Genomic DNA, 14,125 nt, shown 5'->3' with positions numbered 1-14,125 from the left:
CTCAAAATAAACTAATAATAACCTGATTTATTCTCTCAGAGTAAGTACATTATAGGCACTTTGATACCTCTAATGTTTTAGTAAAATTTTAAAAAAACAAGTAATGCTAAGTTTGCACTACTTAGATAGGTAAGGAAATGATAAACTAAGACAAGAACGTTAACCCTGATATATCTCTAAGACAGTGTTTTTTTACCCATTAGACCCCTGCTGTGGAATTATATACATAAATATTTTACAGAGACAGATATAAACAGACTTATCTAATATATACAGAATACTATTTTCTCAGTATGCATATTTTAAAACATAGAAAATGGATATAATATTGACGAATAGCTATCTAAGTTTTGAGGTTAGTAACAAAATATTAACTTTGATTTAATTATGTTTCTATATTCTAAGACTCATGGTCCATATAGAAGAACTCCTATATATTGTAGTTCATCTATTCCAAAATTTTCATCTCACCTCAGCATCAAAAGACATCTCAACTAAAGTTGAGTCAGCCACCAACTGGATGTCAAACACAGGACATGATTTTGGAATCTGAGGCTCGCTAATTAAGATTACCAAAAGGTTAAATAGTGTTCCCCTGAAAAAAAATAAAGGCAATTAGTGACTTAAGTTCAAAAAGAAAAACAGTGACACCAAGTTTGCAGGTACTGAGTGTAATTATATTGGAATGTATGAAGCACTGTGGACTGTTTAATTGAGGTATAATTGATTTATAATATATTATAATATAATATAATATTTATAGTATTAGTTTCAGGTATACAATATACCTGATTGTATATTGTGATTCAAAAATTTTATAGATTATACTCCATTTTTACTTATTAGACAATAGTGGCTATATTCCCTGTCTTGTACAATATATCCTTGTAGCCTATTTATTTTATACCTAGCAGTTTGTACCTCTTAGTTCCATTCCTCTGTTTTGCCCCCCGCCTTCCCTCTGCCCACTGGTTAGAGCACTTAAGTTTGTTCTTTATATCTGCGAGTCTGCTTCTTTTTTGTTAGATTCACTAGTCTTATTTTTTAGATTCTACATATAAGTGATATTGTAGAGTTTTTTGACTCTAGAAACCGTTTGTAACAAACCATTTCAGAGGTTTATTGTTCTACTAAAGAGCACTAGCTATTAGTGAATAAAAGTAGTATTAAACTTCAGGTCTTTCAAATGCAGTGTACAGTCCCCTAACATATACTAATAACCCACTTAAATGTTACTGCATACTTGAGTAATATATCATACTATTTGAAAATAAAAAGGCTCACACACACAAAAATCACAATTCAAAATATGCTTCCTGAGAAGCTGGGTCAATAATCCGATTTTCATATGTATATTACAACCCCTGTAAGGTAAAAAACAATTTGAAGGCAGACCATTAGAAAAATCCGTTCCCTAATTGAAGACAATATCAGAGAAGCTTTGACAGAGAGGAGCAATAAAAGAATGTACATATAGGAGTATATAAAAATTCTCTATATTCTTAAGCATTCCTTTCATAATGGAATAAAGAAGAATATAAACAATCTTCAGTCAGTTCAGTTCAGTCGTTCAGTCGTGTCCGACTGTTTGCGACCCCATGAATTGTAGCATGCCAGGCCTCCCTGTCCATCACCAACTCCCGGAGTTGACTCAAACTCATGCCCATCGAGTCGGTGATGCCATCCAGCCATCTCATCCTCTGTCGTCCCCTTCTCCTCCTGCCCCCAATCCCTCCCAGCATCAGGGTCTTTCCCAATGAGTCAACTCTTCGCATGAGGTGGCCAAAGTACTGCAGTTTCAGCTTCAGCATCAGTCCTTCCAATGAACACCCAGGACTGATCTCCTTTAGGATGGACTGGTTGGATCTCCTTGCAGTCCAAGGGACTCTCAAGAGTCTTCTCCAACACCACACTTCAGAAGCATCAATTTTTCGGCGCTCAGCTTTCTTTACTGTCCAACTCTCACGTCCATACATGACCACTGGAAAAACCATAGCCTTGACTAGACGGAACTTTGTTGGCAAAGTAATGTCTCTGCTTTTTAATATGCTGTCTAGGTTGGTCATAACTTTCCTTCCAAGGAGTAAGCGTCTTTTAATTTCATGGCTGCAATCACCATCTGCAGTGATTTTGGAGCCCAACAAAATAAAGTCTGACACTGTTTCCACTGTCTCCCCATCTATTTCCCATGAGGTGATGGGACCAGATGCCATGATCTTAGTTTTCTGAATGTTGAGCTTTAAGCCAACTTTTTCACTCTTCTCTTTCACTTTCATCAAGAGGCTTTTTAGTTCCTCTTCACTCTCTGCCATAAGGGTGGTGTCATCTGCATATCTGAGGTTATTGATATTTCTCCCAGCAATCTTGAATCCAGCTTGTGCTTCCTCCAGCCCAGCGTTTCTCATGATGTATTCTGCATATAAGTTAAATAAGCAGGGTAACAATATTCAGCCTTGACGTACTCCTTTTCCTATTTGGAACCAGTCTTTTGTTCCAAGTCCAGTTCTAACTGTTGCTTCCTGACCTGCATACAGGTTTTTCAAGAGAAAGGTCAGATGGTCTGGTATTCCCATCTCTTTCAGAATTTTCCACAGTTTATTGTGATCCACACAGTCAAAGGCTTTGGCATAGTCAATAAAGCAGAAATAGATGTTTTTTTGGAACTCTCTTGCTTTTTCGATGATCCAGTGGACGCTGGCAATTTGATCTCTGGTTCCTCTGCCTTTTCTAAAACCAGCTGGAACATCTGGAAGTTCTCGGTTCACGTATTGCTGAAGCCTGGCTTGGAGAATTTTGAGCATTACTTCACTAGCGTGAGAGATGAGTGCAATTGTGCAGTGGTTTGAGCATTCTTTGGGATTGCCTTTCTTTGGGATTGGAATGAAAACTGACCCTTTCCAGTCCTGTGGCCACTGCTGAGTTTTCCAAATTTGCTGACATATTGAGTGTAGCACTTTCACAGCATCATCTTTCAGGATTTGAAATAGCTCAACTGGAATTCCATCACCTCCACTAGTTTTGTTCGTAGTGATGCTTTCTAAGGCCCACTTGACTTCACATTCCAGGATGTCTGGCTCTAGGTCAGTGATCACACCATTGTGATTATCTGGGTTGTGAAGATCTTTTTTGTACAGTTCTTCTGTGTATTCTTGCCACCTCTTCTTAATATCTTCTGCTTCTGTTAGGTCCATACCATTGCTGTCCTTTTTTTTTTTTTTTTTTTCATTTCTGTCCTTTATAGAACCCATCTTTGCCTGAAATGTTCCCTTGATATCTCTAATTTTCTTGAAGAGATCTCTACTCTTTCCCATTCTGTTGTTTTCCTCTATTTCTTTGCATTGATCGCTGAGGAAGGCTTTCTTATCTCTCCTGGCTATTCTTTGGAACTCTGCATTCAAAGGGGAGTATCTTTCCTTTTCTCCTTTGCTTTTCGCTTCTCTTCTTTTCACAGCTATTTGTAAGGCCTCCTCAGACAACCATTTTGCCTTTTTGCATTTCTTTTCCATGGGGATGGTCTTGATGCCTGTCTCCTGTACAATGTCACAAACCTCCGTCCATAGTTCATCAGGCTCTCTGTCTATCAGATCTAGTCCCTTAAATCTATTTCTCACTTAGTAGTATTTGAGGCTTCCTAATCTTTTTACAATCATTTAAATCATTACCATGATAAGGTTACCAAAATTCTAATAAAAATGCAATTCCCCTCCTTTCACCAACTCAAAAAACAAATCTAGTTCTCATATCTGCAAAAGAAGTTAGCACATTGTCAGTTACCACATTGCTCAAAAAAAGCAGGATATGTCCTCCAGGATATTTGCTAATGTTTTATTCAAGCTGTTTTAAAACAGCCAGTCTATTTTCAGAAGACACTTCCAAAATCAACAAAATACTCATTTAGAAGCTTTCCTGATATTAAGTTTGAATTGACATTCCATTCACTGTAATATTTAATTATAGTCCTTTATTTTCAGCAACAGCTTCTTTTCAAACTATCATATATCCTAGGCTAAGGGGAGGAACTCTCAAATTCTGAGTCACTTACTGTGGTAAGTTGAATACATGAATTCAACCATAAGAATATTGAAAAAAAGGAAGGATTATGGCATATTTCAAGAATACAATGAAGTGGGTTGAACTAATAAAATCTCTACTTATGAAAAAAATACAGAGGAAAATGCTGAAATGAATGTTTTTTATTTGCTCAAATGGATTTAATTTTAAATATATCCCTTCTGCAATCTATCCCTTCTGCCAACTCAATTTAAAATCCATTAAGTCAATAATGGATAAAAGAAATTTTATTCTGAAATGGTATTTCATCCTGACTTATTATAATAGACACCTTAGGGTTGACATCACACCCTTAAAAATGGTACCAACATTTTGATACTTTTATTATTTAGATTGTTATTATTTCCAATGTAAGATTTTTTTTTTTCCTCCCCACCCCTTAATGTAAGATTTTTTTAAATGTATTACAGTATCTTAAAGTACAGACTTTGAAGGGCACACTCATGGTCTCGTAAGTCATTCTGTGTTCTTTGGTAAGCAGAATTTTAATGTGGCTTCCAAGATTTTCATCCTGTAGTATATACACTCTATATGATCCCTTCCCTAAAGTATGGTCAGGACCTGGGAACATATTAGGCTTTCATTCTCGTCATTAAGTTGTGTTAGATGAGAAAGGTGAAGAAATTTTGCAAATGTAATTAAGATCCCCAGTGAGTTGGCTTTTGAGTTAATCAAAGAGAGATTATCCTGAGTAGGCCTAAGCTAATGAGGCGAGTCCTTTAAAAGAGAGTTTAGGCCTTTTCTGAGCGCAGAGAGATTCTCCTGCCAAGAAGCAAGCTGTCAGGAGTTTTATAGCTGTAAGGACATTAATTCTGTTAACAACTACCCAGATGAGTTTGGAAGAGGCCCCCAGCCTGAGGCTGCGGCCCCAGCCAACCACCTTGAGTATAGCCTTGTGAGACCCTGAGCTGAGGCGCCAGCTAAGCTGTGTCCACAGAAACTGTCAGGTAATAAGTGTTTGTTGTTTGAAGCCACTAAATTTGTGGTATTGGGTTGGTCAAAAAGTTCATTCGGGTCTTCCTGTAAGATCTATGGAAAAAGCCAAATGAACTTTTTGACCAACCCAATAATTTGTTACATGGCAATAGAAGATTATTAGTTGTATTAGACATTTACTGTGCTAGCTAATAGTACAGATAACATGATCTGACCACTATGAACATAAAAATGGACTGAAAAGTTAGTATTACAACCAGACTGTACTACAGCAATATAATATACGTACCAAAGGACGTGAGAAGAATTTCTCATATCAGGAAAGAAGCTTGATAACAATAGGGCTGATGTGGCAGAACCAAGTTAAGACAGAGCAATTAAAATGCAACACTTTACAACAGAGATTGGTAAGAATGATTTTCTCCAATTGGGATAAAGAAAAGTAGAGACCAAAAGGTGGACAAAAAGGGTAACGTGATTTAGCAATAATTTCAGTGTGGGAGAAGACATGAATATCAGACATAACTTTGAATCTCTCTCTTGGATATTGGGAAAATGGCAGTATCGTCAACTACATAAAGAAGTATGCAGAAAAAAAAAAAAAGTATGCAGAGAAAATAGCAGTATATTTTCCTTGTATGCTGTAGAGTAGGGGTCAACAAACTATGGCCTGCAGGCCCAATAGCCCAGAGCCTGTTTTTATAAATAAAACTTTATTGGAATACTGCTGTGCCCTTTCCTTTGGAATATTGTCTATGGCTGCTTTTGCGACAATGGCAGAGTTAAGTAGTTTCAACAGAGACTATATAGCCTTTTGCAGAAACATTTGACCACCCTGCTGTGAAGCATAGTATGCCTATAGTCCTTGACACATAGCAAGTTGCTTAAGATATGCTAATGACCATTATCAGTAAAATTTATTTGCAAAAGTCTCTAATAAATAGCCTGGACAAAATAATACTAAAATTTCTTATTCTTCCTTCTGGTTCAAATGTTTCAGAGTCCATGGCGCTCCTCCTTCTTCCACCTTATGATGCAAGAAATGTAGATAAACATTTGATTGAAAGGGTGGGAGGAAATTAAGATTCTAGCCAGACCATTGTCCAAGGATATAATTCATAGCCTATAAATCTCATAAAAAGGTCAAACAACTAATATGCAAACACACACTTTCTGTGGCCAAGAATGCTGTTGTCCCACACTATACATTCTCCCATTCTTCCTTTGAATAACAGCTGTCCCATTGCCATCTAGAGTTTAGCTAGGCACACAGAAGTCCAACCATAGACACATTTTGCAGCCTTTTTTGCAGCTAGAAATGCTGTATGCCTAAAATTCTCACCAGTAAAAGGAAAGCAAAACTATTATGCAGTCCATGGGGTCTCAAAGAGTGGGACATGGCTTAGTGACTGAACAACAACAACAAAAGTCTTCTATGCCTTGCTTTAAAAAGAAATTTGGAAAGCTGCTATTATATAGCACAGGAAGCTCAGATGGGTGCTCTGCAATGACCTAGAGGAGTAGGATTTGCCGCAGTGGGGCGGGGGGAAGGGGAAGCAGGTGAGAGGGAGGTTCGAGAGAGGGGATGTATATATACTTATAGCTGGTTCTTGTTGTTGTACAGCAGAAACTAAACCAAATTATAAAGCAATTATACTCCAATTAGAAAAAATAAGTAAATAAAAATATATTCCTAAGTAAAATGAAGAAGAAGAAATTTCCCTGCCCTTCCTGATTCCCACAGGGTGTGATGAAGGCAGGAAGTTCAGCCCACTAACCATGAGGACAAAGATAGCATATGATAGAAGACAGTAGAGCAACAAAAGGGAGGAAACCTAGGTCTCTGGCTGATCTTAGAGCAAAAAGCATGGCTCTTTACTCTGGACTAATATGTAAGAAAGATGTAAATTTCTCTCTTCTTCGGGACACATATTTTGGAGTAAGTTTATTACATCTCTTACCCTCCAATATTCACTCCAAGATTGCGTGCATGCTAAGTCGCTTTGGTCGTGTCCAACTCTTTGCGACCCTATGAACTGTAGCCCGCCAGGCTCCTCTATCCATGGGGTTCTGCAGGCAAGAATACTGGAGTGGGTTGCTATGCCCTCTTCCAGGGGATCTTCCCAACCCAGGGATCAAACCTGTGTCTCCTGCAGCTCCTGCACTGCAGGCAGATTCTTTACCACTAAGCCACCGGGAAAGCCCCTTGGTCTTCTTCAGATGATGACAAAAGATAAACTTAGGATAACAAAATCTTTGTGCCCTCAATAATCAGAGAGAACTCAGTATGCACCAATTAATCTGTTCATCACAGAAGGAAGTGAGAGACAAAAGAGTTTAATATATTTACAAAGGGATCAAGCAGAGAAGTCAGAGAATTATGAGTTCTGGAAGACACTCGAAAGAGTAGTTAGTGGGTTGCAGCTACAAGATCTCAATTTTTGAAAGGCCTTACTTCTTAGCTGCTAATATGTTCAGGCGCAATGACTCAGTTTCCGTTTCTCTGAACATCCGTCCCAGAGTCTGTATAATTTCAATGCACACCCTGTAAAACAAAGAGGAAAAATGTCACAGAAATGGCATGACTTCATTATGAGTTCAGAATTTCACAAAATCAGTAATCCTTAATAGAGTTACATTCAGATCCCCATTTAAAAAAACATATAGGAAGGAAATTCTGTATATCAAATTGCCAACACTGGTTGCAAGCCTAGTCTGTCGAATATTTAATATTTGTCAAATGAATAAATTAATAAGTGCATGTCAGGATTACAAGTCATTAACATATTGATTTTTGTACTTATTTTTTGCAAAGTTTTAATGATAATCACACTATTTTAAAACAAAATTTAATCATTTTAACTGTTTCAAGTAGGTAGTTTTTCAAAATTTCAAATGTAAAAATGGGGATAAGTGAAAGGTGTCTTTCCTTCATACACTGATTTTTTTTTCCCTTTGGGAACAGCCAGTATTACTACTTTCTTGTGTAGTTTTTGACCACACAATTAGAACAAAATAAATGCTCTTTTAAAAAATCTATGTGAAGCAAAATTTGCAGCACTATTTATCATCAAAACAGTACATATTTTGCCCAGTGCCTTCCATTTATTTAACATCCTAGGGAAAAAATATCTTGATTATCCAGTTAGTACTTACACCAGCTCATCAGCCCTTTGGCTTCTATTGTGAAGTGCATTCTTATCCCTAGACTCTGGCAAGTATTCATGAAGTTTGTTCACTAGGAAATAGAAAAGGTCACTGGTCTGTGAAAGCAAGCAGGAAAGAAATGGTAATTAAGTTCAGTTCAGTCCAGTTGCTCAGTCGTGTCCGACTCTTTGCGACCCCGTGGGCTGCGGCATGCCAGGCCTCCCTGAGTTACCTATTGGCAAAACTGTCGATTCTTCCATAATAAAAATAAGAAATGATTTGTTCTTTGATTAGGGAGAAAGTGATTTACAATCTTCTCTCATTAACGCTAGCATAACCCAAATTGAAAACATACTTTTACTTACAACCAGGAGACCACTGTCCTCCTGAACAGAGCCAGAGCTAAAACTGAGCAGGTGATGCTGGGAGATGACTTCACCTTTAATATTGAAGATCATCCAGAAGTAGGTGTATAATTTAGGCAAGTCATTAAGTCACCTTGGAATAACAGTGTTAAATGGGGGCCACTATATATCTGGCCTTTCCAAAGTAATATGGCTTTTGTGAGAACATGATGAAATAATGTCTAGAAAAGCACTCACTGTGAAATGTTTACTAATTCAAAAACAAATGAATGGCAGTGGGACAGCCTGTGAAGATGGTGCAGAATGATTTTAACACTTTGGTTAAAACAGTGGAAATGTAGATTGCCATTTCTGCCAAAATAAACACTGACTTAAGAGTGGGGGAACCAATTTTTTGTGTGTTCCTATCCAGTCTCATGAGATAATTGAGCACGACAATAAGCACTGGCCCATGAAATCAGGCAAGTTGGTACTAATGAGAAATAGGATGTAATCGCTTCTGTTTTCTATCCCTCTGTTGTTCCTTTTCTCCCCAGAACTTTTTCATTTACTTGTGGCAACCTAGACTCCTTGTTTAGACAGGTACATGTGTGCTCTTATTTAGTTAACGTGGCATGAGAAGAGGCTGGGATGGCAAGTGGAGAATGGGAAGGAGAAGAGGGGCAAATGGACACCTTGGGAGAAGTGCTGGGATTTACCCAATGCCCTGATAAATTAGCAGAGGACGGTAGCTTTACACGCTGACTGTGGAGCCAGGCTGCACGCATGCTCAGTCGTGTCCGACTCTTTGCGACCCCGTGGGCTGTAGCCCCCAGGCTGCTCTGTCCATGGGATTCTCCAGGCAAGAATACTGGTATGGGTTGCCATTTCCTCCTCTAGGAGATTGTCCCAACCCAGGGATCAAGCCCATGTCTTCTGCATTGGCAAGTGGATTCTTTACCACTTGAGCCACCTAGGACGCCCAGTTCTGGCAATGGGTAGCTGCGGATGTTTGGCAAATTACTTATATATTCTATAACCCTTCATCTCTAAAATGGGATTCACAGAATCACCTCGTGAAGTCGATGCTAGGATTAAATAAGGCATTATTTATAAAGCCTGAACAGTACTCAACATATTGTACGTGCTTAATAAATATCAGTGATTATTGTAATCGCCCACCTCTCAGTGGGTCAGGAATTTTCACATTTAAAATATCTTCCACCTACTAGCAAAAACATGAAAGAATATCAAAATTATGTCAAAAGAAGCCAAACACAAACTCCAGTACAATTCCATGTAACTGGAATTCTAGGAACAGCAAAATTAATCTATGATAGAAAATACAATAGTTGCCTGAGGACATGGGTCAGAGGAAACTTGAGTGCCAGAGGGCACAATTTAGCCCTAAGAGGTGATAGAAATGTTCTAAATATTGGTTGGGTGGTGTTTATACAGTTATATACATTTGCTGAAACTCTTTAAACTGTATGTTAAAATTCTTTAAACTCTTAAAATAAATGTGCATTAAAATATATGTGCATTTTATTATATGTAAACTGGACCCCAGTATTTCTCCGAAGAAGATATACAAATTGCCAGTAAGCATGGGAAAAAATGCTCAACGTCACTAACTATTAGGGAAATGTAAATCAAAACTACTAGATACACCCTAACACCCATCAGAATGACTGCTTCAAAAAATCAGTAAATAACAAGTCTTGGCAAGGAGTGGAAAAACTGGAGACTTTATGCGCTGTTGGTGAGAATGTAAAACGGTACAGCTGCTGTGCAAAACAGTACGGGAGTGCCTAAAAAAATTAACAATAGAATTACTATATGATTTAGCAATTCTGCTTCTAACTGGGCTCCAAAAAGAATCGACAGCAGGGTCTTAAAGAGATACTTACACATCCATGTTCATAACAACATTATTGACAATACTTAAAACATGGAAGCAATCCAAGTGCTAATCAGTGGATGAATGGATAAATAAAATGTGACATTACATATCTGGAATATTATTCGACCTTAAAAGGAAGGAAATTCTGACATATCCTTTAACTTCAGTGAATCTGGAAGACATCATGCCAAGTGAAATAAGCCAGTCACAAAATGATAAATGCTGTATGATTCCACTTACATGGATAATCAGACTCATAGAAGCGCAAAGAAAAAGCATGGTTGCCAGGGGTTGTGGGAGGGGAAATGAGACGTTTTGTTTATTGAGTATAGTTTCAGTTCTGTAAGATGAAAAGAGGTCTGGAGATAGATGGTGGTGATGGTTACACAACATGGATACATAACATTGAACTGCACGCTTAAAGATGGTTAAGATGGTAAATTTTATATGTTTAAAAACTGAAGGAAAAAAAACCATGAATAAAAAATGAAGGGTTGGGAAAGAACATATCTAGACAACTCTTTTGGGACTTCTTTGGCAGTGCAGTATAGTATAAATACCTTTTCTTTATAAATATCACTCAAGCTCCCAATGCAGGGGACACGGGTTTAATCCCTGGTTGGGGATCTAAGATCCTGCATGCCACGTGGTTTGGCCAAAAAAAAAAAAAAAAAGAGAGAACTCTTTCATTCATTCACTGAACATATTACTATTTAATCCAGCCATGTGGCAAGTACTATGCGAAGTAATGCAAATGACATCTTAAGCAAAACAGACTAACTGGACATGATGTCTGTACTCCTAAAGCTTTCAGTTTAGTCAGCCTATGAAAAAGTGTTTTCAAATTTTAAAAGTTTTATTGTAATAGAAGAATAAAAACTACCTAACAGAGGAAAATTATACCCCAGTAAAGTTGATTTTTAAAAGGGAAAATGATGCACAGCTGATCCTTCAACAACAAGGGGTGGAGGTTTGGGGGGAGTTAAAAGTGCTCATCCTCTTCACCATCAAAAATCTGAGTATAACTTACGGTCAACCCTGCATATCTGTGGTTCCATACCCATGGATTCAACCAAATGTGATCATGTAGTACTGTAGTATTTACTATTGAAAAAATTAACATATAAGTGGGCCAAACAGTTCAAACTAATGTTCAAGGGTCAACTATATATATTACTATAATTATATAATATTATGTTGTTTATTATATTATAATAGTTATATTATTAATTATAAGAATATGGCTATTATTCATTATACTAATTTTATTATAATTTACAAATATATATATAATCTCCCATCCTCTTACCCAAGAACCAAAAATGAGAGCTGCCTCTAAGCTAATAATGTGGTATATTCCTGACAGGGTCTGTCTAGCACAAGCATTTTAAATGACACAGCACTACATCATCCCTACCTGCCTCAATGCTGGGAACACGTGACAGACTATTCTCTCTAGCTACTATGTCCTCTGGTTAGGGTGACCAACCATCCCAATTTGCTTGCAATTGGTCTAGCTTTTGCACTACAAGCCCCAAGTGCCATGAACTTGCTCAGTCCCAGACACACTGGAGCAGTTTGTTACCCTACTCTGGGTACACCAGGATGGTTGGTCATGAGACATGCGAAGCACTCAGAATCTGAGAAATAGCCAAGACTGTCTCGTATGGTGGGGGAAGCTGTGCCGTTCCCAACTGTGCAGTAAAAAGGCAACTAGGTATGAGGCCAGGAGCCGGAATCGGCCTCACCAGCACAGCACCAGTGCTCACCTGGGCTTCTCAATGCCTTCCCCTAAAACTCAGTGACACCAAGTCAGCCTTCCAGAGTAAGTCTGTAACTTGCCGAGTTGGAGAGCTAGATTGCTTTGACTTCTCAGAAGTCACCTTTTTAAAAATTTTATTTATTTATGTCTGTGCCGGGTCTTCGTTGCTGTTCCGTCTTTTCTCTAGTTGTGGCAAGCAAGGGCCACTCTGTAGTTGTGATGCTCAGGCTTCTCGTTGCTTCTCTTGCTGTGTAGCACGGGCTCTAGGGTGTGTGGGCTCAGTGGTGATGGCCTGCAGGCCTAGTTGCTCTGCAGCCTGTGGAATCTTCCTGGATCAGGGATCAAATCCATGTCTCCTGCATTGGCAGGTGGATTTTCTACCACTGAACCGTCAGAGAAGCCCAGGAGTCATCTTTAACAAGGTGAATGTACTTAATGTCACTGAACTGTACAGTTAAATATGGTTAAGATAGTTTTGTATTATGTGACTTTTACCACAATAAAAAATTTTTTAAATATATCAACCCTACAGTTAAAAGTGTATTTAATTCTATTTTTGTTGTTGGGGGACATGCACATAAAATATCTTGATATCTGCTTTATCTCACTGTCTTATACTTCTTGCATGCCAGAAGCTTCCCCCCACCTTCTCTCTTTTTTTCACTCTGTCAACCCAGCCCATGTGAGCTACCATCTTTTTGCTACTGCTCTCCTCTCTTGCATCTTTCTGGCTCCAGCACACACACATATACATTGATTACATCACGACATTTCAAGCATCAAGACGATTGCATTAAATTTAATCAACATTTTTTTTAAAAACAGCATCAGAATACAAGATATTTATTTCTATTGTACTTTATGCTTGAATATGCTGCATTTGATAAACAGGTAAAATGAGTTTTAAAGATTAAAAATAAAACACCTACTTTCCAGAAAAGTCTTTTCAGAATGAAGTTTTTCTGGGCTGCTACTTTAAGTTCCGTGATTAGACAAAGTATCCTCCTCAATGTGTTGTCTTTAAGAAAAAGTTCAGATTTAAGCTGACCAAAGTGCTTAATTTTCTCCTCAGATCTACAAAAAGAAAATTTGCCATGGGAGAAAAATGATAAGAAACAGCAGTTGAGGAATATCAACAGTTATTGACAGGTATGTAAAACTTTGTTACTAATGGAATTTTTTCTTTAGTTCTCTGAGGCATTTTATTTGCATGTATGTATTACATTCCTAAAAAAAGAATTCAAGGATTTTTCCCTCCTGTGTGTTTTCATCTTGCTTATTCGTGGTCTGTGATGCCAGCTGAGGTTGTCGGTACAGTGAAACCAAACTGATGTGACAGGAGCAGGTTATTCTGCCATTTTTCCACATCTTTGAGTTGCACATCAAATCTGAAGCTGATCACTCCACACTTATTTAGCCTGTCTGTGAGGTTCCCAACAATCTTCCCAGCCCTGTGATCATTGATTATTTAAAATTCGCCAATGTTACCATGCTTCATCATGGAAGATGGTGTTGGAGCACAGTCTAATAAGAATTTGGCATTTTCCTCTCTTTGGGGCGTTGCTGATACTCTTGAAAGCATTAGCCAGGACATTCACGGTGCCACCATCATGGCGGCATGGGAAGATGGTGGAAAGAGGACTAATGGAATATTAATGTAGTTTTGTACTTCTAACTTAATTACTTATCAGCAATGAAAACTGCTCCTTGTAGCCCTCCAGGCTCCTCTGTCCATGGGATTTTCCAGGTGAGAATACTGGAGGTCACCATTTCATCCCGCAGGAGATCTTGACCCAGGGAATGAACTCACATCTCCTGCAGTGCAGGCAGATTCTTTAGTGCTGAACCACTGGGGAAGCCCCTAAACTGAACTGTTTATTACTCTTCAAACACATTTCTTACCATGCCCCTTTACTCAAGCTGTACATATCCCGAATCTTCTGTCCCTTTTTCATAGTCTAG

General features: G+C 38.2%; 2 protein-coding genes across 3 annotated transcripts in view; one reads left to right on the top strand and one right to left on the bottom strand.

Moving 5' to 3' along the window:
• XPOT (exportin for tRNA) overlaps window positions 1-14,125 on the top strand; it is a 154,307-nt gene that overhangs the window by 38,019 nt on the left and 102,163 nt on the right. For both annotated transcript variants that reach the window (XM_043888153.1, XM_043888163.1), the window contains exon 2: window positions 13,236-13,312. The gene's annotated coding sequence lies outside the window, so the exon portion shown is untranslated. The remainder of the gene's footprint in view (window positions 1-13,235; window positions 13,313-14,125) is intronic.
• Window positions 1-14,125, bottom strand: part of C3H12orf56 (chromosome 3 C12orf56 homolog) — a 76,531-nt gene that overhangs the window by 9,744 nt on the left and 52,662 nt on the right. The window contains exons 6-9 of the mRNA XM_043888177.1: window positions 13,093-13,237; window positions 8,164-8,270; window positions 7,463-7,552; window positions 472-595 (exon numbers count right to left, since the gene is read on the bottom strand). Of these exons, the coding sequence (XP_043744112.1) occupies window positions 472-595; window positions 7,463-7,552; window positions 8,164-8,270; window positions 13,093-13,237 (466 nt within the window). The remainder of the gene's footprint in view (window positions 1-471; window positions 596-7,462; window positions 7,553-8,163; window positions 8,271-13,092; window positions 13,238-14,125) is intronic.

The sequence above is a fragment of the Cervus elaphus genome, chromosome 3 (genome assembly GCF_910594005.1).
Source record: "Cervus elaphus chromosome 3, mCerEla1.1, whole genome shotgun sequence".
Classification (NCBI taxonomy): Eukaryota; Metazoa; Chordata; class Mammalia; order Artiodactyla; family Cervidae; genus Cervus; species Cervus elaphus.
The sequence above is the reverse complement of the archived record's forward strand: the minus strand, read 5'-3'. Positions and strand labels throughout refer to the sequence as shown.